The sequence below is a fragment of the Sinohyriopsis cumingii genome, chromosome 2, assembly GCF_028554795.1.
Source record: "Sinohyriopsis cumingii isolate HCF-2022 chromosome 2, ASM2855479v2, whole genome shotgun sequence".
Classification (NCBI taxonomy): domain Eukaryota; kingdom Metazoa; phylum Mollusca; class Bivalvia; order Unionida; family Unionidae; genus Sinohyriopsis; species Sinohyriopsis cumingii.
Genome location: NC_142962.1, coordinates 56,967,043 through 56,994,803, shown reverse-complemented (window position 1 = coordinate 56,994,803; position 27,761 = coordinate 56,967,043). Strand labels below are relative to the sequence as shown.

The 27,761-nt window shown below is 42.6% G+C and overlaps 1 protein-coding gene across 2 annotated transcripts in view; it reads right to left on the bottom strand.

Annotated features, from left to right (window-relative positions):
* The window catches only part of LOC149804925 (N-terminal kinase-like protein), a 75,252-nt gene extending 74,591 nt beyond the window's left edge, over positions 1-661 (bottom strand). For both annotated transcript variants that reach the window (XM_089945942.1, XM_089945943.1), the window contains exon 1: positions 459-661. In XM_089945942.1, the coding sequence (XP_089802068.1) occupies positions 459-572 (114 nt within the window). In that variant the 5' untranslated portion in view covers positions 573-661. The remainder of the gene's footprint in view (positions 1-458) is intronic.
* Positions 662-27,761: the final 27,100 nt, after the last annotated feature.

Sequence of the window (27,761 nt, the reverse complement as noted above, 5' to 3'; positions counted from 1 at the left end):
AAATAGTATGGCAGCTGTGTAATACAGAAAGTTACTGGACAGATTTGTGTCATTAATAAAAACTAACCCTACTTCAAGGAGCTTCGACATTCATCGGCTACCATAAAAATTTAACCAGCTGATATTTATGTAACGTGAAAATGCATTCACTTACTTCTGGCAGTATTGGATTTCGTCAGGAAAAAGACACCACCCTACACAACACCATTTGTACTGGCATTAAGACGTCGCGCCCCCACGTAATTATCACCACCAAAATTACACTAAAACTAAATGAAAATCTACTAAACATTTACTGGGTGACAAGACTCACGATCATTTAAGCTGATAATTTACATTGAAGATATTTAGTTTCACTGCAAAAGAATAATTTTTAATTCTCTTGAAAATAATCACTGAATCCGATCTGACCAATGGTCTGTACTCCGAATAATTCCGAGACTTTCATTCACCATCACCTTTTTCTTTCCATTATGCAGAGTCCAGATGGACTTTTCTTCTAAACCTGGAACCTTTTCCAAAATTTCATAGTTAAAATCTTTTGCTGGATCCCTGGAAAATAAGGACCACATGCTAATGTAATGTTTGGGCACTAACTTAATTAAAACTACATGTAGATAGAAGTTTTGAGATGTCAAACTGACATGCGTGTCAAACTACGGAAGATGCTCACTGCGCATGAACACAAACATGCAATACGTTGCAAAATGAAAGTTGGTAAATATTTATCAAAAATTCATCTTATCTACTAAAAATATACAAATATGACTTTTTAAAATACAACAAAAAGCAAGATCTTTTATAATAAGGTATTTATATATTTGCGACAATAGTATTAATTGGCGTGGACGATGTGAAATGTGTAAGGTGGCGCTATACAGTTTCGCATTTTGCATAGGTTAGGATTTTAAAGAAAAAGAATTTCCATGGCTTTCCTCACTGGTTATACTGGCTATTTAAAAAAGACCTTGTATATCTTAGGTATAATTAAAAGAACCTTTAATTCCCTTTATTTTGGTGTATGATTGATGGGTGTACTATGGGTTATAGAGTATACAGCTTGGCCTTACTTCAAATGTGCATCTTTCAAAAATCTGCTAGCTCTACTTGGTCATTTTCACTTCCTGAACTAAGAGCCGATAACTTTTTTACATTTTATATATTTGGTAATTCATTCATTGCACTTTCAGAAGCTGGTATTGTCTAGTCTGGCAAAATTCATTTTCCCTATTTTAATAGCTGCTATGTATAGTGTACTTTAGACTAATTCAGGCTGATTTTTTTAACACAAGGGAGCAGTCATTTTAGTAAGCAGTGTGCTTAAATCATGTAAAATTTCCAAAAGTACAATATCCAAAGAAATATCATCCACATTACATTACTGTAGCATATAGGCATGCCAACATTCTCTCCATTGTGCATGTTTTAAATGCAAACTACTTCACCTTACATACGTCACTCTCTCTAAAGTACATATTAATTGGTGAGCGCCCCCTAACCCGTACACGTACCAAAACTCACCGTACCCAAAACGCATTATGGTAGATAAATCTGGTAATTAATAATAAATAATATTATATTTGGTAGGATTACTGTTAAAATTTAATGTTTAAGAAAATGCATAACTTTTAATTGCAATTATTATTTGTTTCTTACTTTCAAAGTAATATTGTGTTTTCTGGGAGCTAAAATCTGATACAGTGTTATCTAGGAACTAAAATCTGCAACCCCAAAATTTGTGAAGTCCGAGACAATGATAACGCTTTTCGCCAGTGCCGGATTGAGGCATAAGCTAAACAAGGTACAGCTTGGGTTCTCACAATCTGAACTCACAGTCTGAAGGGGCCTCTCAATTTTATTTTAGTAACACTTTGAAAAGCAGTAAGAACAGTATTCAATGATTTAATGCACTGCCGTGTTTTGTTGCTCTTTTTGTGTGTTTCTTTTATATAATTTTAATGGAATATGTATCAGGATGTAAAACTCGAGGTATTTTATATTTGCCCTGTCGCAATTTCATTAGGGGAGGGGACATCTTCTTGTTTCCGAACTAAAAATATACGTGTGTTTGGAAAGAGTGTTTGTCCTTAAGGAAAAAAACAATCACATATTATAAGTAAAAACTATTCGGGGTTAAGATTATTTAGAATGAACGTAATCTATTCCAAAGAAGTTGAAATAATAAACATATGAAACTTAGAATAGTATCCATTTAGAGTTCCCGGACAACATTCTCCTGTAAATTTTCAAGCAACAGTAAATTAAAAAAGATTTACCATCTTTATACTTTCCTCACAATACCCTTTCATTAAAACATTTTGGTGGATGGTAACAGAAAGTGATTGTCTGTCTAAATGTAGGTCTTAGTCTTCATTCCTTTCCACCTTATTTTAATCCTACCCTTACATATTTGTTTGCATGCGTGAGTGTTGACCGATAAAAATGTGTTGGTCAATAGGGGTGGGATGTAGGTTGATAGGTTAATAGTGGCTAGACTTAGGACGTGATTGCTGATCATTAAGACGGCGTATTTAGTCAACAGGTATCAATATTTTTTTGTTAATTTCCATTCACCTTTTTGTCATATCCTCTCATGTGAATCCTTTGGATATTTGTTTACATTACTTTTCCACTTGTTACATATTGTCATCTAAAGCTAAATCAAAGAATTGTTTAATATATACTAGTCGTTGTGCCATCTCTTCAAATGGCGGTCGTAATTGTTAATTCTTATGTCGTCATTACATAGTGCCATTTTTTCTCACCATAAAGCCACCTTTTACTTGCTCTCAACTACAACACCATTGACTTTTATTGCATTACACTCACTCTCTCTCTCTCTCTCTCTCTCTCTCTCTCTCTCTCTCGTTCATCTTCCTTATATTTTAGAAAGAAATTTCTTTGCCAGATCAATAAATAAAACACATTGAGAAGGTTGCATGCATAATAATTTACGGCTGCACTTTTAAGGATGAAAAATTAACTAGAAATTGTATTCCTTCTAACCTACCTTTAGAAAATTGGTACAGGAAATTAGTTTTCTTGTGTTGTACTCTAGCTCATCCATAGAAAACAACTAATTTTAATTTGCACCACCTACGAAAAAAATATACTTTTTTTCTCAAAAACTAACGCTCAGGATACATATTTTTGACAATATGATTCCTGGGACATGAACAATACCTTACTTCTGTTTTACAAAATAATCAGTCATCCTCTAGCGCTTAGGAATTACTTTTGATGTTGTTGCTGATTTTAAACATATCTTGAATTATGCAAATTTAGGGCCGCCGCAACCATACCGATGCCACAAACGCAAATGCATAAAATATACAATTAAAGTCCCCAGTCACCAGAGATCCAATAATTAAATATCATCAGTTAATCATTGTCCACGCACGTGCTAATTGACACTTACCAAGACTGGGCATTCAACATTTAATCGTTGCCATACAGCGTTACACCTGCTAACAGGATGTTTTTTTAAAAAAAAAACAACAATTCCAATAACTTTGCCTGCATAAACATCGTTCTGTCATGATTTGTACACTGTCTTCAAATGATAAACAACTTAAATAAACTTTTTGAGACTAAATGGACTGATTTATATTTACATGCTTGCTAGGTGAGATGCTGAAATGCTGAAGTAAATACATTTCTCTAAAAGAAGCCTCATGTGGGATAACTCAACGAAAACAGTAGCATTCCATATCGTATAAATGATTTTTCAAGGTAAACGACCGAAGCTTGACACTTTAAACATATAATTTCATTATCAAATATGCATACTAACCTAAGAGTGAACTAATAGAAACTACAGTAAACACACAGTACGATTTTAAAATAGTAATTTTTAAAAACAAAAAAATCACCCATATACCGATAAACTGCAATGTTTCAAACAACTGGAAACTAGATCTCTGTATAAAGTATTTATATTACTAGCTTCAGCTCTGTCAGATCATCCAGTCAGCATCAGATATCGGAAACATCAAAGGCATGTACGATGGCATAAAGAAAGCAATGGGTCCCACGAAGAAAGTGACAGCACCACCGAAGTCTGCCATAGGCGATACCATCCACGACAAGGGCAAGCAGATGGAGCGTTGGGTGGAGTACTAAACTGAACGGTGCTCCAGAGAAAACCACGTGACCAACAATGCCCTCAACGCCATTGAAAACCTCCCTCTCATGGCCGAAAAACCTACTGTGGCAGAACTAACGAAGGCCTTAGAGAAACTATCCTTAGGTAAAGCCCCAGGGAAGGATGGCATCCCAGCAGAAGTTATTAAACGTGGCTGCAGCTTGCTGCTTACACACCAGCACGACCTCCTCTGCCAGCGCTGAGATGAAGGTGCAGTGCCCCAGGACAAGAGAGACGCCGATATCGTAACCCAGTACAAGAACAAGGGCGAAAGAAGCGATTGCAAAAACTACAGGGTCATATCCCTTCTCAGCATTGTGGGTAAAGTCTTCGCACGTGTCATCCTAAACGCACTGCAGACGCTTGCTGACAGAGTGTATCCAGAGTCGCTGTGCGGTTTCCGCACAGAGAGGTCCACAATCGACATGATCGTATCCATTAGGCAACTGCTGGAAAAATGCAGAGAACAACACTTACCCGTCTTCCTGGCCTTTACAGACCTCACCAAGGCGATCGATCTTGTCAGCAGAGACGGACTCTTCACAATCCTGGCGAAGATTGGATGCCCTAAAATGCTGCTAAGCATGATCCAGTCATTACACGATGACATGAAAGGCACAATGAAGTACGATGGCTCAACGTCCGACCCCTTCGACTTCCGCAGAGGAGTGAAACAGGGCTGCGTCCTTGCCCCCACGCTTTTCGACATCTACTTCGCTGTCCTGCTCAAGCACGCATTTGGGACGTCCACAGAAGGGATCTACCTGCACACGCGATCAGACGGCAGACTGTTCAACCTGGAAAGAATGAGGGCAAAGAGCAAATTGCGAGAAGCAACCATCAGGGACATGCTCTTTGCAGACGATGCTGCTCTAGCCACTCACACAGAAGCTGAGCTACAGCACCTCAGCACCTAATGGACCGCTTTGCTAAAGCATGCGACGAGGTTCGGTTGACCATCATCCTTAAGAAAACCAACGTGATGGCTCAGGACGCGGGCCCCAAGCATCATCATCAACAACTACGAACTTTGGTGAAGTCAGTCAGTTCACGTACCTCGGCTCTACCATCACCAACAATCTATCGCTCGATGTTGAGCTCAATAAGCGGATTGGAAAGGCACGAATAACTCTCTCCGTGTTGTCGCAGAGAGTGTGGAACGACAGCATGCTGGCCCTGAACACTAAGATCTCCGTGTACCGTGCCTACTTGCTAAGCACTCTCCTGTATGCCAGTGAAAGCTGGGCTCTGTACACCTCACAAGAGAGAAAAGACTGAGCGCCTTTCACATGCGATGCCTCCGACGCATACTCGGCATCACCTGGAGTGATCGAGGTGCTTGAACGAACCAAGATTCCAAGAATGGTCACACTCCTCCGCCAGAGTCGCATCAGATGGCAGGGCCATGTACGTCGGATGGATAACGGACGGATCCCCAAAGACCTTCTTTATTCGAAACTTACCTCTGGCAAAAGGTCTATCGGACAGCCACATCTCCGCTTCAAGGATGTCTGCAAGCGCGACATGAAAGTCCTTGACATCGATGTCAACACATGGGAAGAACTTGCTCTAGACAGGTTCAGCTGACAACACGATGTGATCACTGGTCTGAAAGCAGGCGAGGACAAGCTACGCCTGTTAATGATGAAAAGCGATCTCAGAGAAAGAAGACACATCTCCAACCCACACCAGATTGAACCTGCAAGTGCAGCAAGTGCAAAAAGGACTGCCACTCCCGTGTTGGGCTCCATAGGCACAGCAGACGCTGCACAACCACCAAGCACGAAGTCTCTCATGGGCTCACTTCCAGCGTCTCTAGAGACTAACGGATGCAATCCATATATAGCGGAATAAATGGAACATCACAATATTCAATACAAAATTTTTTAAAATTGTGCAAATATTACTAAATCCATAAGTCAAACTATTATCACAATGGAGGAAGTGATAAAATCTGAAGCAGGCATTAGAAAATTATTACTTACGAAAACATGTAAAACTTTAAATAGAAATTCATTATTAAAGCTTAAGAAATTAAATTTCACATTGAGAATTTAATTGAAGATATAGTACTATAATAATATAATCAATAGCTACAAATTTGCTTCATAGAAAATACCCGAATGAAAAAATTAAATTCTCCATTAGTTTGAATTCAAGTCATGTATAACATGATGACAAAAACCAGCAAGGCTCAATTAATAGACGTTTTAACAAGTATATATTAATATTTTTACAAGCCAAAGGTCGTTACCCATAGTTTCCAGGCACATTTGGACAGTATAACTGCACTACATTTGCCACCATGGCTACATAAACGGTATCTGTCGAGTCCCTTCTTATTGGTTTCATTGTGTAATTTACCGGTTTCCTACCGTAAATACTGCTATTGCAGTCAGACCACCAATGTACACCACTAGATTTTAGTAGGGACTTTTATTATACCATCGACACTCATTCGGTTTGGACCTGAATTCATTACTAGTGAACCATGACATCATGGAAACTCACTAACACTTTACTTCGTGACGTTTGCTCCTAGTAACTGGCTCATTATTTCGGGCAAAGGAATATCTCTACTGCACCGAATTTCGGGCAAAGGAATATCTCTATTGCACCGAATTCCAATAATCAGACAAGTAATCACAAAAATCTAAGAATTCCTTAAAACGTGGCGCTATAAAAAAACGCGTATACTCCATATTTATTACAATATTGTTTATTTTTGGAAGACGTTGAACCATATGTATGGCAAATAATTAAAGAAGCGAAAGATCCAAGTCCAGTAAATGTCCACCTAGATTTATGGATTAATATTGCAGTGAGAGACAACGGCATAACTATCACTGTATGTTGGTATTTATATGTTACTGCATTTGTATGGGAAACTATGAATGAGTTTTATTTCGGATTAATACTGCACAACTTTTGGGAATTAAATATTTTATCCGAGAAAACGAGTTAACATTTTTCCATACAAATGCAGTAACATTTTTCTTTTATATTCATTTTCTTATTCTACATAAGGTTTAATTTAAAAAATATACACTATAAGAAACAAAGTAATTAAATTTATGATGTATTATAAAATAAACACACAACCGAATATTCATCAATGCACAATGACAATATTAATGCGCACTTAGCATCGCCGAGCGAACTTTGAACTTCGTCGCGCGCTCGACAATAATTTAAAAGAGAATTGTCGTTTAGTCTACTTAAAATTTTTAAATTTAGAGTCATATTGTGAACGAATGCGTATTGCAACAATTTTTCCATTTTGTCTGGAATGGGTGGATTTTGTTTGTGTGTTGATCCAGCTCAATTCTGCTTTTCTGATTATGATGGACATGATTATTGGGTCAATTCAGTGCAGTAAGGAGAATGTAATTTCAATTGGAAATGTACATTAAATTCCAGTACAACTTCTGTGTGTGTCAGGTTTTGAAGACATATCATTCTGATTTGCTGGACTAAGAAAGTACATTTTTAAGAAATTCAGATGCATAAATGTAAGATTATTTGTTACCATCATTTTTACCACCTAACGAAGACAGGCTTTTGTGCCCTGTCACTTTCTTCTCGCTGTTGGAGGGACGCCAGCTATAACCTATATCATACAATGTGTGTCGTCTACTCTACCGTTAGCCTAACATTGTATCAAAATAGTTACACGGGGAAAATTGCAAAGCAGCTGTTGTGTGACAGTCCATTTAGCCAGAATAAATAATACTTTTTGGTCGTCTTGGCTTATTGGCTCCGAGGGTCTTAGTTTCCTACCAAAACCTTCAGTTGCATTATTTTTCTCGAATCCTGTATATTGATAGACTTTTAAAATGGTACGTCTCTGATAGATATGTGTTGGCTCTTGTCCTCAATATGCTTTTCTATACTATATTTTTATAAAGACCACTGGTCATAACAACTCCGCCATTGCCGGACCCAAGCCTTTGTGCACTGAACAACCTGGTCATCGGGGATACCATCTTTCCCCACAAGAGAATCCACAAGAACACATGGATATCACCAGACCATGTGACAGAAAATCAGATTGACAAAATCTGCATATCCAAGAAGTTCAAAAGATCCTTGCAAGATGTGAGGGTGAAGAGGGGAGCAGATATGGCATCTGACCACAACTTAGTTGTCTCAAGTCTGAAACTTAAGCTAAAGAAGAACTGGATGGGCACAAAAGAGAAGAAAACAAAATATAACATCAGCCTGTTGAAATATGCAAAAACTAAAGAAGAATACAGACTGACGCTTAACAACAAGTACCACCTGCTACAAGAGTATCTTGAAGATGAGGAAGACAATGCAAACAACAGATTGCAGAAAGTTAAGGAGGCAATAAAATCAGCACGCCAAGATGTACTAGGCCCCATGAAGCACTAAGAGAAAGAATGGATTTCATCCGCAACATTGCGTAAAATCCAGGAGCGGAAACAGAAGAAAGCAGCAGTAAATAGCAGTAGGATAAGAACTAAAAAATTAAAGGTACAAAAAGAGTACACTGACGCCCACAGAGAAATGAAAAGAAGCATCAAAATAGACAAGAGAAACTACGTTGGACGACTGGCAGCAGAGGTAGAAGAAGCAGCCGGAAGTGGAAACATGAAGAAGCTGTACGAGATCACAAAGAAGTTGTCCAGCAAGTACAGAAAAACAGAGAGACCAGTAAAGGACAAGCAGGAAAAGACCCAAGCAAGTATAGACCACCAAATGAATAGATGGGCAGAATATTTAGAAGAACTGTTGAACAGGCCATCGCCACTAAATCCCCCAGAAATCCACCAATCTCCTCATAAACTATTAAAAAAAACACCAGAGACGAGATCAGGAAAGCCATCACCCAGCTGAAGTTCGGCAAGGCAGCAGGATCTGATAACATTCCAGCAGAAGCCCTTAGGGCAGACCTATTTGCTTCAGTGTAAATGATATACCCCTCTTTGAGAAGATCTGGGAGAAAGAAGAAATACTGACTGACTGGAAGGAGGGATACCTCATCAAGGTCCTAAAGAAAGGCGACCTCAGCAATTGCTCCAACTACAGAAGAATAGCACTCCTGTCCGTACCAGGGAATGTCTTCAATAGGGTCCTCCTGGAGAGGATAAAGGAGGCCGTCAACCCACAGTTACGAGACGAGCAAGCGGGCTTCTGGCAGAACAGATCATTGTACAGACGAAATAGCTACTCTATGCATCATAGTCGAGCAATCGTTTGAGTGGAATTCTTTGCTCTACATCAACGTTGTCGATTATGAGAATGCATTCGACGGCGTGGACCGAGAGACACTCTGGAAACTTCTTTGTCACTACGGCATCCCAACCAAGCTTGTAAACCTGATCAAGAACGCTTATAACGGAATGTCCTGCAGAATCATTCATGCAGGACGGCACACTGACAGCTTCCTAGTTCGAACTGGCGTGAGGCAAGGCTGCTTGCTGTCGCCGTTTCTCTTCCTTCTCGGCATCGACTGGATTATGAAGACGTCCACCAATGGGCGGAGAAATGGGATCCAGTGGAACATTGTGGAGTCTACTTGAGGACCTGGACTTCGCTGATGATCTAGCGCTCTTGTGCCACAGTCAGCAACAAATGCAGGACAAAACCGATATACTCACAGACACATCAGCACAGGTTGGCCTCAACATCCACAAGGACTAGACCAAGATCCTGAAGATCAGTTGAATCAGTAATACCCAGTCACACTGCGTGGAAGTCCACTGGAAGAGGTGGAGTCCTTCACGTACCTGGGCAGCATTATCAAACAACAGGGATGCACAGGCGCAGACGTTAAGGCAAGGATCGGTAAAGCGAGAGCAGCTATCATACAGGGCAAGAACATCTGGAGCTCAAAAAACAATTCCATGACTACCAAGATCAGGCTATTCAACTTCAACGTGAAGGCAGTCCTACTGTATGGAGCAGAGACCTGGAGGACCACCAAGTCGGCCGTAAAGAGAGTTCAGACCTTCGTCAACAGCTACCTAAGAAGAATTCTCCAGATCTGCAAGCCAGACACCATCAGCAACGCCAACCTGTGGCAGAGAACCTCCCAGCTTCCGGTAGAGGACGAGATCAATAAGAGAAGGTGGAGTTGGATAGGACACACCATACGTAAGCCGCCAACCAACATTAGTAGTATATAGGGGCACTAGAGCATCAATGGGACTTAGCATTAAAAACACCCCCTGGGCAAATATAGCGTCAAGGGAAATTTAACATGGAGAAAAATCGTGGGCAAATATAGCGTCAAGGGGAATTGAACATGGAGAAGAATCGTGGGTAACTCTAGCGTCAAGGGGAATTGAACATGGAGAAAAATCGTGGGCAACTCTAGCGTCAAGGGGAATTGAACATGGGGGAATAAAGTGTGGGTCTATCTAGGGACAAGGGGAATTGAACACGGGATTTTTTTTTTTAAATATTTTTTTTTAAAAAAAGGGGTAGGCAATTGAAAGTCATTCTCTTTTCGAGAAATATGGGTGGCCCTGAAAAGGGCCTTTGGGTTTATGTTAATATACCCTTAACATAAAGGGCATCTGCGGAATCGTCTTGTCCTCAAGATGCGTCTTACTCGAGGGCCATAAATCAGTGTCCTCTTGAGGCAACCTTGTCTTTCTACGTACACTCTTCGTATCCACTGACTGGTGTCTGACTTGTCGACAACGGTCCACTTGGACCGGACATACATGAGCATGTCCGTCCTAAACATCATGGAAGACACAACGGTGGATGATTCGACTGTGGTTCACATCTTGAAGCGACGAGAACAGGTGAATCAATGCAGTGAACTGCGCTTATTTATAGGTAGAGGAAGGATTGAAACGGATTGAGTTTGTTGACCAATCCAAACACGCGTTACAAAATTCAGTCAGTCCGCATCCAATCCGAAGAGAGCAGTCTGTGACGTCACGTGGTCTATATAGATTCGCTAGCGCTTGTGTGCAGTCAATCTATGCGACAGTGATTCAACATGACGGAAACTCAGAAAACGATTCATTGAGGTGCACTAGCAGGGGAGACCGCCCAAGGGAACCCTGACTTACTTTCAGAAGAGGTGAATTGGGATTTTGTGGATTTTCTTACCTCGCAAGAATTTGTTCCGGAACCTTCGTTACCTTCTTCATTACCGCAAGTGGAGAATTTTAGACAGAGACAGAAAGAAGAATTGGAGAAATTTATACAACGACAAAAGGAAGCGGAACAAGCTTTTCTCCTACAGCAACAGCAGCAAGAAGAAGAGGTAAGAAAAAAACAACAGCAACAACAGCAAGAAGAAGTAGCAGCAAAGAAACAAGAGGGTGAAAATCAAACGGTCACGGTACTGTTGGACATTTTAGCGGAGTTAAGAAGTCTGAAACACATGTATCAGACTTCTTTATTACGACCGAAGAGAATACGACCTTCCCGAGCTAAACACGTCAACCCTGTGACTAAGCCTACCGTACCACCCTTAGTGATTTCAACCCAATCATCATCATCATCAACATTACGCAGTCCAGAAGTAGGCCTTGGCCGTGGCAAAGGCTTAAGGCAGTTAAAGTTGATTGCTTGAACTCACCCTTGTACCAAAATAAAAAGGTCCTTTTCAGGGCCACCCACGTCTCTCGAAAAGAGATAGCCTTTCAATTTGCCAATAACTCAAAAAAAAAAAAAAACCCCCCCCCCCAAAAAAAAACCAAACAAACATTTTACCCCTATAGTACGTGTTTTTGTATGAGTGCGTGAGTGTACGTTATTATTTTAATCTCAAGACTCAAAGACACTTACCTTATATAATTAATTTATTCTTTTATCCATTGTTACAATCCAATTCACAATTCACAATACAACACTTTAAGAAAAAGTTCATTGAATTCTTCTTTCTCCTTTTTAGTCCCTCTGTTTTTTGAATTTCTTCACCGTCTTTTCCTCATTTTCTTCCCTTCTTCTTTTCTATTCCTGTTTCTTTGCCTCTTGTAAATAGAATTGTCTTCTTTCTTCCTCTGAAGAATCCCTCTCTTCCTCTGAAGAATCCCTCTCTTCTTCTGAAGAATTCCTCTTTTCTTCTGACTCCTCTTGTTTCTTTCTTGGGCAATCTGGAGACCACTGTCCTTTTTCTTGACAATAATAACAGGTATCTTGACTTTTGTCTTTTTTAGCCCCTGTTTTTTTTCTTTTTTGACGGTCTGGACACTCTGAAGACCAATGCCCTTTCTTCTGACAGATATAGCAAGCATCTTGACTTTTGTCTCGAAAGGAAGGAGAGTAGTCCGTGGGCTGATCTGAAGAGAAATTTCTAATGACCCCTCGCAAAGCTCTGACGAAACGTTCGATTTGGCTAGTCTCTTCCATCGTTGTGCTCGGCTTGAGAGTGAAATGAATAGTGAAAGGACAAGACACACACCCTTTTATATACGCTGGTCTGCCACGACTATAAATTAGTCTATGGTGTTTAAACTTGAGTCATTTGACGTTTTGCACTCAAGATGAAACGATCCTATTCATTTGAGAAGAAAGAAGAAGAAAGTAAGAGGCAGAAACGTGATCTATCGCCTCGTACCAGGGCTGAAATCTTGGCACAAATTCATGCCAATGATTTTGAAGAGGACATGAGTGAACTAGAATCCGAACCCTCTAAACCAAGTTCACCACCCTTAGTCAACCCTGAAAAATACTATTCCATTCGAGAGACGGAAAAGCGCTCCTCTAGAAAATTTAGAACCACGGCTTACAAATACACAGTGAAGTTTAAAGATTTCAAGGATGAAGTGCCGTTAGAGAAAGCAGAAGTGTTTATCACTGGGGTGTGGGATTCTTTGCTCACTACACTCAAGCGACAATGTCAACCCAAAGAAGACGATCGCTTGAGACTTTCCATACAACACGACGGTTTGAAATCCCCTGTTTGGATCGAGTTTAGCACCCCTGCAGAATTGACCGCTTCCAAAGTCATGGACAAGATTCAACACGTACAACAATCTAATGATCAGTTTGACATCACCGATGGTAAAGCCACACTGGACATGACCCACGTCTCTCCTCCTCAAGGGACTGGACGCAAAAAGATGTTATTGGTGAACGAGCTTCGCAGCATTAAGCGTAGCCTTGTCCAAATTCACAACCCTCAAGACCAGATGTGTTTAGCTCGAGCCATCGTGGTGGGACGAACCTATGCCAACAAGAACGACACGGCAGAATGGAAAAGCGCCTGGAAAACTATTCAACAATCGGACCGAGCCAAACAGCGAAACGAAGCAGAACTCCTGTTGCAACAAGCTGGCCTATCCAAAGACACACCCTGTGGCATTCCTGAGATGCAAAAATTGCAAGATGCCCTAGCTCCACGATACACCTTGAAAGTGCACCCTCAAGAAGTGCGCGGACCTCTGTTGTTTCGAGGCCAAGACTTTAAGGACGGAAAATACATTCATGTCTATTATCACGATGAACATTTCGATACCATTACCAGTATCACCGGATTTCTGGGATACAGTTATTACTGTGAGAAATATGACCATGGTTATAATAATCGAGAGCAACACAAGCATTGTGGATTGAAATTCTCAGGATGGTTGGCCTCTTCACCCTGTCTGAGCGAAGGACCAGTGCCTTGTTCAACTTGTCTGCGCACGTTTGTCATCCCTACATGTTACCAACAACATCTGAAGACGCAAGGTTCAAAGCAGAAATGTGCTTGTCAACTCAGTGCCCTACGCGTGGACAAGGCATATGTACCAATGCTGCCAAGGCACACGTATGTCGAGGAAAGAAAAAATGTCACATTTGTCACCACATCGTGGACTTGGAACACCAATGCTACGTGCAAAAATACCAACCTCCACCAGAGAAAGAGGACGGTCACAAGAAGAAAAGCAATTTCATCTTTTTTGATTTCGAATGCATGCAGGAGACTGGCATTCACATTCCTAATTTATGCGTGGCTCATCGAGCGTGCGAGAAGTGCATTCAAGAACCTATCTTGTCATTGCTCTCACTGCAGCAAGATTCCTGGAGGGCGTAAAAAAATCTTTCGGGGGCCGAACACGTTAGCCGATTTTGCCCAATGGGTCTTAGACCCCATCGACAAGACGTGGAGCCAAGAGGACATCGAACGTTACGGAGATTGTCATCGTCATGCCACGGTGATGGCTCACAATTTCTCCGGATACGATGGACAGTTTCTTTTGAGGTACTATACGGAACATGGCACCGAACATCCTAAAGTGACTTTGAACAGAGCCAAAATCATTTTCATGCAAGTGGGACAAGTACAGTTTAAAGATTCGATGAGCTATTTGGCCATGCCTTTGAGTCGAATGCCTAAAACGTTTGGAATGACAGAAATGGCTAAAGGGTACTTTCCACACTTTTTCAATACGGAAGCCAATCAACACGCCGTTCTACCCCATTTGCCCGAGGCTCACTATTACGACCCCGACAACATGCGTACCGAACAACGAGAAGCTTTCTACGCTTGGTACCAGGCTCACGAATCGGACCCTTTCGACTTTCAGGAAGAAATGCTAAAGTATTGTCGTTCCGACGTGGACATTTTACGGCGTTGCTGTGGAAAATTTCGAGAACTGTTCATGGAACACGGAGGGGTCGATCCTTTGAAAGAAGCTTGCACCATTGCCAAAGCGTGTTCCTTAGTGTATCGACAACGATTCATGCCTGAAAACACCCTGGCTGTCATCAGCCCTCAAACGACCCACTATGTCAAACATCAATACTCGGTCAAAGCCCTACGTTGGTTACATTACTTGTGCGACAAGGAAGACAAATGGATTCAGCATGCCCGCAACGGAGGGGGTGAAAAGACCATCGGAACGTATTCGGTCGATGGCTGGGACTTGGAAAACCCAAAGACCGTGTACGAGTTTAACGGTTGCTTATTTCACGGATGTCCCTTCTGTTACCCTGACCGTGGCACTAAAAATTTGTTTTTGCAACGAACCATGGAAGACTTGTACCAGGACACTTGTCAGCGACGCCTAAAGTTAGAACAGCAAGGATACCAAGTGGTGGAAATGTGGGAACACGAGTACGATCACCGTATGAAAACCGATCCCGAGTCTAAACGCCTCGTGGAAAGTTACCAGTTCATGGACCCGCTGAACCTGAGGGATAGTTTGTACGGAGGAAGGACCAATGCCACCTGTTTGCTGTACCAAGCCGACGAAGAGAAAGGAGAAGAAATCAAATACTTGGACGTGTGTTCGCTGTATCCCTACGTGTGCAAATATTGTCGCTTTCCTGTAGGGCACCCGCAATTGTTAACGGAACACATCGTCCTGAAAAACATTCGACAATACGAAGGCTTGATCAAGTGTAAAGTTTTGCCGCCCACGGACTTGTACCATCCCGTGTTACCTCACCATTGTCAAGGCAAACTGATGTTTCCATTGTGCCGTACTTGTGCCGAAACGTGCAACCAAGACCAACCTTGTCAGCACACCCAGGAAGAACGGGCCTTGACGGGAACCTGGGTCAGCGTAGAATTGTTCAAAGCTCTGGACATGGGATACCAACTGTTAGAAGTGTACGAAATTTGCCACTTTCCCAAGACACAACAATACCACAAGGGTGATCCCAGTCAGAAAGGCATTTTCGCTGACTACGTGGATGCCTTTTTGAAACTGAAACAAGAAGCCAGCGGCTATCCTTCCTGGTGTCACACTCCCGAAGACCAAATACAATTCAACGAGAAATACTATGAACAAGAAGGCATCTCTTTAGACCACATCGAGAAAAACGAAGGCAGGCGATCGTTTGCCAAAGTGATGTTAAATTGCTTGTGGGGTAAAATGGCACAACGACCGTGTTTACCCAAGACGGAATATTTGACAGAATCTTCCCGCTACTTCCAGATGATTCACGACAGAACCAAATACATGAAACACGTGGACATCGTTCTCGAGGATTTGATCTTGGTCAATTACGAAGAAGATCTGGACTTTGTACAAGACGACCCTTTTGGAAATGTCATCATTGCGGCTTACGTGACAGCTCATGCTCGCTTAAAATTGTACGAAGCTTTAGAACTGTTAGGAGAACGCGTCCTGTACTTTGACACGGGCAGTTGCATCTACATCGATCGACCGGGTCAGCAACACCCTAACATCGAAGGAGACCGTTTAGGAGCCTGGACATACGAGCATCCCGACAAGATTCTAAGTTTCGCGAGTGGCGGTCCCAAAAATTACGGCTACGAATACCGGGACAAACAAGGAGAAGTGCACACGGAGTGCAAAGTGAAAGGACTGACTCTGAATTATCGTACCAGTCGAGTGGTCAACTTTGGGGTATTAAAAGAAGCTTTGCAATCGGGAGAGGATGAACACTTTAAAGTGACCACCTATCAACCGAACAAGATTGTACGTTTACCCACTCACCACGTCGTCAGTCGACCCCTGGAAAAAGTCTATAAAATCGTGTACCAGAAGCGAGTGCGACTTCCCAATCATTTCACCTTACCGTATGGACACGTCGGTATTGGTCTCTATATAAAAAGGAACCCTAGGCAAGATCGATAGTTCATTGGGACTACCAAGACCGAGGGAACAAGATAAATACTTTCAGAGAAACACAAAACAAGTTGTTTAGAAAGGCACAATTCAAGTGTGAGGCTTCTGAAGTGGAATGCGATCGTGAGCCTTGCGATGGGTACGATGCTGTACGTTGTGACCTTAGCGATTCCGTAAAGCATCATGGGAACTTTAGTGTCACTACCCCTATTATGGAAAGGGATGCTGTGCGTGTCAAACCTGAGGGATGCGAAAGTGATGCCGCTCGTCCTCTTGGACATTTTACTGGGTTTCGTTTTAAAGCGGAATGCTCACCTTCACGTCTACCCCCCTACAGATGTCATCCAGCCCTGAGCAAACTCCTGTTCATGTCACCCAACCCTCATCGAAACGAACATGTGAAAGACGAATATTCGTTTCCTGTGCGTGTGTCGGATTACTGCGACTTTGAAAATCGTCTTCAATCGTTCAAAGGAAAATGGCCTAAGTATCTGGGAGGCCCGACCCCCGAAGAATTAGCCAGAGCCGGATTTTTCTACTTGGGCGAAGGAGATAAAGTCAAGTGCTTCAGTTGCGGTGTGTCACTTCATTACTGGGAACCGCAAGATTTGGCCTACGTAGAACATGCTCGATGGTCACCGAATTGTCATTACTTACCCTTAGTGGGACCGAGACATTGAAGTAACTTACCATAATCTGTTCATGGATACTTTACAAGAGAACATTCGTGGTTTGCCTGTGGAGTTGAGAGAACGCATTTACCGAGAGCTGGTCAAAATACAAGTGAAACGTAAAGAACAATTGCATCCGTTACGTCACCGGTGTTTGAACCACTGGTACCTGAATGCTATACAAGGACTGATTGAGTTGAAACTGTTCCATTGGACAGACATTGATCAACGACCTCCTGGTTATAAAAAGAATTGGTTTGGTATGTATGATTCTATTTACTACATTGTAAACGTACTGGATCCAATTCCAGAGGAAGAGTTAACGAATTACCAACATCTTTTACGCAATGTCAACTTAGTGAAAGAGGAAACTTCTGAACGAATTTTAATGTGTAGATTAGTGATGAAACGATTTAGATTCAACAATGAATTAAAACCATGTCTGTGCAAACAGTACATTTCTTGTGTCAGACAAAAGAGGATTTAGTATGACCTATTCATGGATACTTTGCTAGAGAACATTCGTGCTTTGCCTGTGGAGTTGAAGAGAACGCATTTACCGAGAGCTGGTCAAAATACAAGTCAAACGTAAAGAACAATTGCATCCGTTACGTCACCAGATCTTTAAGCACTGGTACCTGAATGGTATAAGAGAACTGATTCGTAAGAAATTGTTTCAGTTTGTATCTTCGCCATCCCTTTAACATGCTCATTGCTGGACCTAGCGGTTCAGGCAAAACCGAATTCGTCAAACGTTTGATCGAACATAAACATCATTTGATCGATCGGCCACCTCAACGGATCGTGTGGTGTTACAAAGAGTGGCAATCGGCGTACAGCCTCTTGCGAGAAAGTCAAGGCGATTCCATCGTGTTTGTGGAAGGCATTCCTAAAGAAGACGACGGCATCGTCTCTGACTCCCGTCAAACCCATTTGGTCATTTCTGACGACATGTTAGGAGAAGACGAAGAAGAAATTAAACTGTGGTTCACGCGCAAAGGGCATCACCGTAATGCCAGTGTCGTTTACATCACCCAAAATTTGTTTCAACAAAGTAAAGCCCATCGCACCATCAGTCTCAATGCGCATTACGTGGTCTTGTTTAAAAGCCCTCGAGATAAATCGCAAGTGCAAGTCTTAGCCAAACAGTTAGGAACGCCTTGGCTGACTCAGGCGTACGACGATGCCACTCAAACGCCACACGCCTATTTACTCGTCGATTTGAAACCGACAACCCCCAAGGATTTGCGATTTCGTACCCACTTGTTTCACCACTGGTGCCAAGACGGAGGGCCTGTCCTGTACACGTCTCCGTCCTCGACTTAATTTCACTCCACATAAAAAAAATCTATAAAAACCTCAGACCCTTTTCGTCTGTCTCACACAGTGTGAACATGATGTCCCTTCAGTCGCATCTTCCCGTCAAATTGATTCGTGCCTTGTATGGCATCAGTCGAGAAAAAACATCCACAAATACGAGCTCGTGTCTTAGAAGCTAGTCTCAAAGAAGTCTTACGATGGTTCACGGTGACGGCACGTCAAATACTCCAAGGAATCATTCAGATTCCTCATCAAACCCAACGCTTTTTCGATCGAAACAAAGTCGCTTTGGTCCAACTGGCCGATCCCCGCATCGACACTCAAACCAAAAAACAAATCATTTTGAAACCTGGAGGGAGCGGTACTCTAGGAGGGGTCATCATTCGCTCTCTCTTAAGATGGGATCCTAATGCCCCCAAAGTTATTCCCAAGAAAAAAGTCCAACTAAGCCCCAAGAAGAAAAAGAAAAAGACCAGGTCCCCAAGAAGAAGAACTTCTCCAGTGGCGGGACCCTCCTCTTATCAGACACCACCTCGGAAAAAGAAAAGAAGCCCCCAGAAAAAGAGAAGTCCACAGAAGAAAACTAGTCGCAAGAGAGGCACTTCGGCCAGGACGCAACTTTACACTCGCAAACCACGACCTGCCACGGCAGTGACTGTGTCTCCGGCAGCCTCACCTTCATCCACTTCTCCATTAATGACACCAAGAACTGAAGAGTACTTGGAGACGTTGATCACACCAAGAACTTCTCCGTTAATGACCCCAAAAAGAACTTCCCCAGTGGCAGGACCCTCCAATTTAGTGGCAGTGGCTGCTGCTCACAAAGTACCTTCTCCCAAAATCAAAGTCCAAGAAAGATCGGGTATGTTACAAAGTTTACTGGATTTGTCCAAGCAAGAACTGGCTCGATTTAGTCCGTTGCGTACCCCTCCACGACGTGTCATGCCTGTCCTCAAACTGATACGACGTAAAGACAATCAGTGGCGACGCGTTCCAGTATAAAAAAGACCTGTGACCAAGTCGGGGGTATCAATGCTTTTTGGTGCCCCTGAAGACTCAAAGATGTCACCCTCCAGAAAATCCCAAGGAAAGAAAAGAAAAGGACTACCACCACGTTTAGTCAAACATGGGGACATGTTATCTGTCCTGTCCAAAGCTTCTCCACCTCTACGAAAAAAACTCATTCAATCGGCCTCCAAAGAGGTCATCGATACCGTGTGCGAATGTTGTTTGAACGTCTTGAAAGGCACGGTCCCTTTGTCCAAACACCAGAAACAATGCTTAAGCAAACATCGTCACGTTCTTCGCCAAATGGTTCAAAAGAAAATTCCCATTCGTCAAAAGAAGAAGATGTTGGTCCAACGTGGAGGCATTTTGCCTCTTTTGTTAGGCCCCTTACTGAAAGAAGTTTTGGGAACCATGTTGGGAGGACTGGTGGGAGCAAGATAAAAAGGCCCTCGGAAGTCCCAAGATCTCAGAATCGACCCCTGACAACCCCATGGAAGGACGAAAACTAGCTTTAGTACCTTACAAACGATGGATGGAATGCCATCGGTGGCAAGAACAACGCACCCCGCATTTACCTCCCAATCCCCATTTGAGCGAGATGTCCCAGTTACAACACGAATTGCAATCCTTGATGGATCGCCAAGATTTGTCCGAAACAGAAAAATCGCAAAAGTACGGTTAACTTTTGCAACGACTGCAACTCTTTCACCAGAAAGCTTTAGACGAAACAGCTCTACCCACTCTGAAAGATTTTAAGACCTTGATGAAAAGTCCAGCACCATCACCAGTACCAGTACCAGTGACCAAGACAGAAAAAGGAAAAGAAGAAGAAGAAGAAGGGTTTCAAACTCCACCAGAAAAAGTACGCAAGTTAACAACACCACCTACCTCCAGAATTGGATGGATTAAAAAGATGATGGCCACCCCTTCTTCATCACAAGAGAAAAAGAAAGTGAAGACAGAAGTGAAACAAGAACCGATATCCCCCGCTCAGACATCCTACTCTTCAACACCTATTGCTGGTCGCACACGCAAAGCATTGCAATCCAAGAAAATACCCCCAAGAGAAAAAGAGTAGCATCTTCCAAGAGTGGGTGCCTTATTAACACACCAACCAACACAAAAAAATAAAAAATGGAAAAAAGTCTTAGCCAGCATTTACTACGATCCCTCGCATCCTGCAGGACACGCAGGAGTTCAAAAATTGTATCGTGCTGCCAAAACTCGACTGAAAAGTCTCCGTTTACCTCAAGTGCAACGATGGTTACAAGAACAAGCTACCTACACTTTACACAAACCCATTCGACGCAAGTTTGCCAGAAGTCGCACCCGAGTGGAAGGCATCGATCATCAATGGCAAGCCGATTTAGCCGATGTCTCTCATTTGGCCAGCTACAATCGTGTCTACAAATATTTGTTTTGTGTCATCGACGTCTTTTCCAAATTTGCCTGGGTCGTGCCCTTGACTTCCAAATCGAGCAGCGAGTTAGTGCGAGCCCTGCAACGGGTGTTGAAACAAAGCGGTCGTCACCCTCTTCGATGGCAAACGGACAAAGGCACCGAATTTCTGAACCAAGCTTTCCAAAAAGAATTAAAGAAACGTGACATTCATTTTTTTACCACCGAGAATCCCGAAACCAAAGCCAGCATCGTGGAACGTTTTCAACGCACATTGAAAGAACGCATGTGGAAATATTTTACGCATCACCACACTGTGAAGTACATCGACATCTTACCGCACCTGGTGCAAGCGTACAACCAATCTTACCATCGAAGCATTGGACGTGCCCCGCAAGAAGTGACTCCCGACAACGAAGTGCTGGTGTTTGAGCGCCTGTTTGGTACGTCCCCGACGAGGGCTGTCCCCAAGAAAAGTGGAGAGTTGGCCGTAGGAGATTGGGTGCGCATTGGCAAAACCAAACGCACTTTCGACAAAGGTTACTTACCTAACTGGACGACCGAATTGTTTCGCGTCACTGGACGAGTGCATGGCCGTCATCCTACCGTCTATAAATTGGAAGACATGAACGGAGAAGTGCTCAAAGGAACGTTTTATTTACCCGAGTTACAACGTGTCACCAAAAAAGAAGACGACGTGTACGACATCGAAAGCATTCTCGAACGCAGAACCCGTAAAGCGGGCAAACGACGTGTCAAAGAAGTGAAAGTACGTTGGAAAGGATATCCACCCAGTTTTGATTCTTGGATCGAAGCTTCGCAAGTCATCGACTATAAAAAGAAGTGACCATCATGCCCTTTCACACAGACGCAGCTACGTCGACCACTCCTTCACCTAGTTTTTCTGTGCAAGATTTACAAAAACAACCCTTGTGGGTGTGGTGTGGAGAACGTGTGCCTAAAACGCAAATCGTCTTTTTCTGCCAAATCTTCGTGGTGTATTGTGTCATCGGGGCAGCCATCGCCAATTTGAGTTTGCAACAAGGAGACAAACAATTGTGGACCATTTTATTGAGCAGTTGCATCGGTTACCTGCTTCCCAATCCCTCCCTGAAATTCTCTTCGAACGGGAACCACGGGAACCTTGTGTCCAGTGCCAGTGCCAGTCACCACTCCAACAACAACAACAAACCACAACCAGAGCCCCATTTTGGGCGAAGACACGCCTCTGACGTCCAGTAACCGCTCGGACAGCCACAGAACTCTGGAATTATGAGTCACCAAAACCAATTTTACTTAACCTTACCCAGTGACAGTTCCATGGAGGTGTTTCCCAACAACACGTTGTGCTGTTACACGGCCAAATTACCTCAGACCATCCCCTTAGATCACGAAGCCCATTGGGAAGTGGCTTTAGTGGAAATCGTTCACCCGACCCAAGTCCTCATTGTCCTTCCCAATCAAAATTTTTTGATGTGGAAGTTCATGACGAACAATTGCAACATTACTTGGATACCTATGGCAAATATGATAAGAAAACCCCTGGCACAAAAAATCAAAAGTACACCACCTATCACTTGTTCATTCCTCCAGGTTATTATTTTAGTGGTCAACATTTGGTGAGCACCATAACCTCCAGATTTAATGTCGTGTTTCTGAAAGCTTTGGAGAGTGTAAAAAAAATTGTCACCATGGAATACCACAAAGCAGCTCGTCGCTTCTTGATGAAATTTGACGGGAGTAAAACCCTGTCCATTTTATTTTGTCCTGAATTGTTTGACATGTTGGGCGGAGACATGGACATGAGAATGGCCATAATCAAGAAAAAGGAATTACCAATCGTTTACGACAACGAGTCTCTTAGCAAGTTATTTCGTGCCCCGGTAGAACTGAACCAAGGACTGAATTTGATGTTCGTGTACTCCGATGTGGTGGAGTACAACGTGGTGGGACACACCTCTGTACCGTTACTGCGTGTCATTCCTTTCAAAGTGGATTCTGCCACGATCGCTGACGAGGAAGGTGGAAACACTTATCACGTCCACCGCGAATTTGTCCATCCTCACTATTTACCGGTCAGCAAGTCTTATTTGGACACGGTCAACATTGCTATAAAAGGAGATTTGGGACAAAATATTCCATTCGCCAAAGGAAAAGTCACGGTGAAACTCCATTTTAGAAAACGGTTCTCTCACGACTCGTAAGTCATGTATCCAGTGTACCGAGGGGTTGCTCGACAGCGAGGACACGGTTTAGGAGATATGTTAAAATCGGCCTTTCGTTCGGTGCCTCCGGTGTTGAAACCGATGGTGACACGCGGATTGCACGCCTTGAAAGATGCGGCACTGACGCAAGGCAAAGAATTTCTCGAAAATGTCATCATCGACAAACAAAACCCTAAAGAAGCCTTCATGAGGGCTGCCAAAAATGTCTTGCTGGAAACGGGCAAAGACCTTTTGGGCCGACGAGACACACCTATAAATGCCCTGCACGCTACCGAGTCAAGCATTCAGCAAGGACAAGGCAGAAAGAGACGACGAAGAAAACACCCTTTCACCAGACTTCACACTTCTAAAGCGAGAAAGGCAAAGAAAAGAAGAACCGTTCGAGACTTAGACGTTTTCGATTATTGAGACACAGAACAAAATGATGCACCGAGAGTCTTGTACTTGTTCCAAGTCGGAACTGGATCTCTTTGCCATGCCCCCTACCATGATGACGATGCAAGAATCTCAGTGGGTCGAATTTCATCCCGTCTCCTCTTTGACGGAATCAGCTCCCATCGAGTTTGAAATCAAAGGACAACCCGATGATTACATCGATCTAAATAGCAGTTACCTGTATTTGAAAGTGAAAGTGATCAAAACGGACAACACCAATCCAGGAGGCGATGCTAGAGTAGCTCCTGTCAACAATTTCATGCATTCCTTATTTAGCGAAGTGGACTTGTACTTGAATAACAAACTGGTCAGCAGCAGCATGGATACTTACCCATATCGTGCCTACTTGGAAAATCTCTTGACGTACGGAAAAGAAGCCAAGAATACTCATCTGGATGCTTGCGTGGTATGGAAACCTGACACGGCAGGTGTAGGCACGTTTAGCGACACAGTCCTGACAGAAGATGACAATCCTCACAATGTGGGGTTTAACGACCGTCGTAAGAAAATTCTGCAAGGGCGAAGTTTAGAACTGATGGATCGTTTGCATTTGGACATGTGGTTACAAGAAAAGTATTTGCTCAACGGGGTGGATATCCGTCTGAGACTGAATCGTAGCAGTGCCGCTTTCCATTTGATGGCCCATGCCAACGAATACAAAACTATCATTCAAGAAGCCCGACTTTACGTGCGTCGTGTGAAAGTGTTACCTAAAGTGGGAAACGACGTCAGTCAGACGTTGAGCAGAACGACCGCCAAGTATCCGATACGACGCGTAGAAGTGAAAACGTTCACCATTCCTGCTGGACAGCGATCTATGATCGAAGATCATCTGTTCCAAGGACAGTTACCCAAGCGTTTGATTGTTGGTATCGTCAGGAATTCAGCCTTCAACGGAACCCACGATCAAAATTCTTTTTAGTTTCAGCATTACAAAATGTGTCCAAGATCGAAGTCAGTCGCGACGGCAAGACCTTGTGTACCCGACCCTTTGAGCCCAACTTTGGTGTCGCGAAGAATTATTTGAGATCGTACTTGTCCCTGTACGAAGCCACTGGACAGTTAGGAACCAACACCAGTCACGGCATTACGTACGAGGATTATGCAGGAGGCTACGCTTTGTGGGGTTTTGATTTCACTCCAGACCAAGGCAGCGACGAGGGACATTTCCACCCTATAAAATCCGGCCAGATTCGAGTGGAAATTCAGTTTGCAAATCCACCTCCAGATCACACAGTGAACGTTCTCCTGTATGCAGAATTCAATAATACCACAGAAATCAACAGTTTGAGAGAAGTCATTCTAGATTATTAGAAGCCATGGAAGACTGTTATCCCTCTTTACCTAGTGGAGAAACTTTGGAGATGGAATGTGAGGAGACCATGGAAAAAGAAGAAGTGATCATGATGAAGTCAAGATGGCCAGAACAAGAAGCCCATTTAGTCTCCTGTTTTGCCAAACACTTGGCGGAAAAAATGACGGAATTGATCAAGAAAGAGTGCTATGGATGTCAAAACGATCATCCCAGTCAAATTCAACACGATAAATGCCTGATGTTGAGTCAAGAAGAAAAATTGGACGAGTATCTGGACGAAGCTTGGAGTCTCATCTCGGACGAAGACGTATTACACCAGTGGTATAAAGACTTGCGTGAACATTCTTGTCCACCATTAACCACTCAAGAGATCGATCGTATCGAAGCTCTCCTGAATCAGAGTGAGGAGACGAAACGAAGAAACGGTTATTTGTCAGACATTTTCAAGCAAAAAGTCAGGATCGAATTGACGACTTATTATTACCTGTGAAGAAGAAGAAAAAAACACAAAACAATGGATACCTGGGAACTTTATTACCTTTTGAACCACAGTTCGTATACGGCTTCTTGGAATCCTGTCGTCTGTGCTAAAGATGAACTCCCTCATCGCAAACCTCAAGACCATCTAGCTTATGTCATCAACACGGACGACAGTCATCTCCCAGGAACCCACTGGGTAGCCGTCTACTTTCCTCAAGAAGGATGTGTGGAATATTTCGATTCGTACGGATTGCCCCCTTTGGAAGACGATATCATCGACTTTATGAGAAGAAATACTCAGACCACCCGATTCAATAATGTGAAATTACAAGGCACAGATTCCTTGGTGTGTGGACAATATTGTGTGTATTTTCTGCATCATCGCAGCCTGGGCTATTCTTTAGAACATTTAGTGACTCATTTTGATCCTCGTTCTTCTTCTAGAAATGATGTGAAAGTAGATCGATGGTTCTGTGACCATTATGCTTATCTTTTGTCTCAAGCTAGGAAACGTAATGTCCATCAATGGCCTAATGACTTCCAACAGTGGAAATCACAATTTCATTCACAACGTTGTCAGCCCTGTTTAAAGTAGACTGTAAATTGAAAAAAAATGTTTGTGATTTGAAAAAAAATGTTTGATGTCATAGTGTTGGATTATTGATAAAAAATGTTAGAGTTGTTGGTTAGTGTTAAGTGATTTTTGAATAAAAAATGTTGTGTTTTGAAAAAAATGCCTTTGTCGTTTGTTTGGCTATAAGAATGTTTGATTCATGCTCTTTCACTTCTTGCTATCCCTCTCATGACACTCATTGAACGTTGCGACTCGAAAACCGTGTGGGGATGTTTTCCTTCACGTCCGCGCTTTGACTTTAAGAACCGGGGGGAGTTTCCAGTCAAACCATCCATTGTCGACTCATCCTCCTACGAAGATGTGCTCCAAACTAGCTAAGCTCAACGAAGCCTTCGTGAATTTGCATAGGGTCAGACACAGTCTGATACCGAAGCCAGAAGAGATAGAGAATGTGAGAATGCTAAAAGTCACTGAAGACCTGATAGAAGAGCTCTTCAGAGAAGAAGTGAACAGGGAGAAAGAAGAATGGACAGAGAAGTACAGACTTCAGAGACAGCAGCAGCAACAGCAACAACAACAACAACAACAACAACAGCAACAGCAGCAGCAGCAACCTGAACCTGAGAGAGGCTTTGTCGATTGTCGTATCGACACCAAAGAGTTCTTCTTCTCTTTCCGAAGAAGCAGACCTATCGCCAGAAAGTCTATCCTCAGAGGACATCGCATTCTTAGAAACTAAAAAAGATTGCCATAGCAAACAAAAAAACAAACAAAAAAACAGCCCTTTTCAGGGCTACCCCAATACTCTAGAAAAGAAATAACGATCAATTTGCCAATGTGTGTAGGTAGAGTAGTGTGAATATAAACACTAACTCTTTTTTTAAAAATGTGAGGGTATGTGTTTGTGTATAGGATTGTGTGTTTGTAAGTGCTCACGTACGTTGGTGTGGATAGTAGATTAAGATCATGTTTTTTTTTTTTGCTGTTTGACGTGTGGGGAGAGTAGATTTGGGGGTTTGATTGGATTGCTTTGACTATGTGAATAGTATATTGAAGTGATTAATAAAAAAAAAATTTAGAATAGGAATGGGTAGTATAAAAAAGTGAGTGAGTATTTCTTTTAGGTCCGCACGTTGTTTTTTTTGGTCATGATCTAGGTAAGATCAATTTTATGTTTTTAGGGGGATGTTTTCCTTCACGTCCGCGCTTTCACTATAAATTAAAACTCGCTGGGCAGTCTAGCTACCCTGTTCATTCGTTGACAAAACAATGAATACCAGAATTGTGAAACTGCTAGAACTCCAGATGCACCTGGAATATGCCAGGCGCATACTAAATGAACTGGCCGCGGAGGCCATTGTAGCAGAAGCAAGAATGAAAGAGGAGGAGGAGGAGGAAAGAAGAAGAAAAGAAGAGGAGGAGAGAAGAAACAAAGAAGAGGAGAGAGGAAATTTCAGAAACCCAGGGACAGAAAATTGGGATTCTGAAGCCACATATCCCGCCTCTGCACTCCCAAGAAGAAAAGTGAAATGAGACTGGGGAAGAAGATGCGTGTGTGGCGCCAGGCCAGGAAGGTGCCATCATTAGATAGGTGAATCTGGAGTTCAAAAAACAAAAAAACCAACAGCCCTTTTCAGGGCTATCCAATACTCTAGAAAAGAAATAACCATCAATTT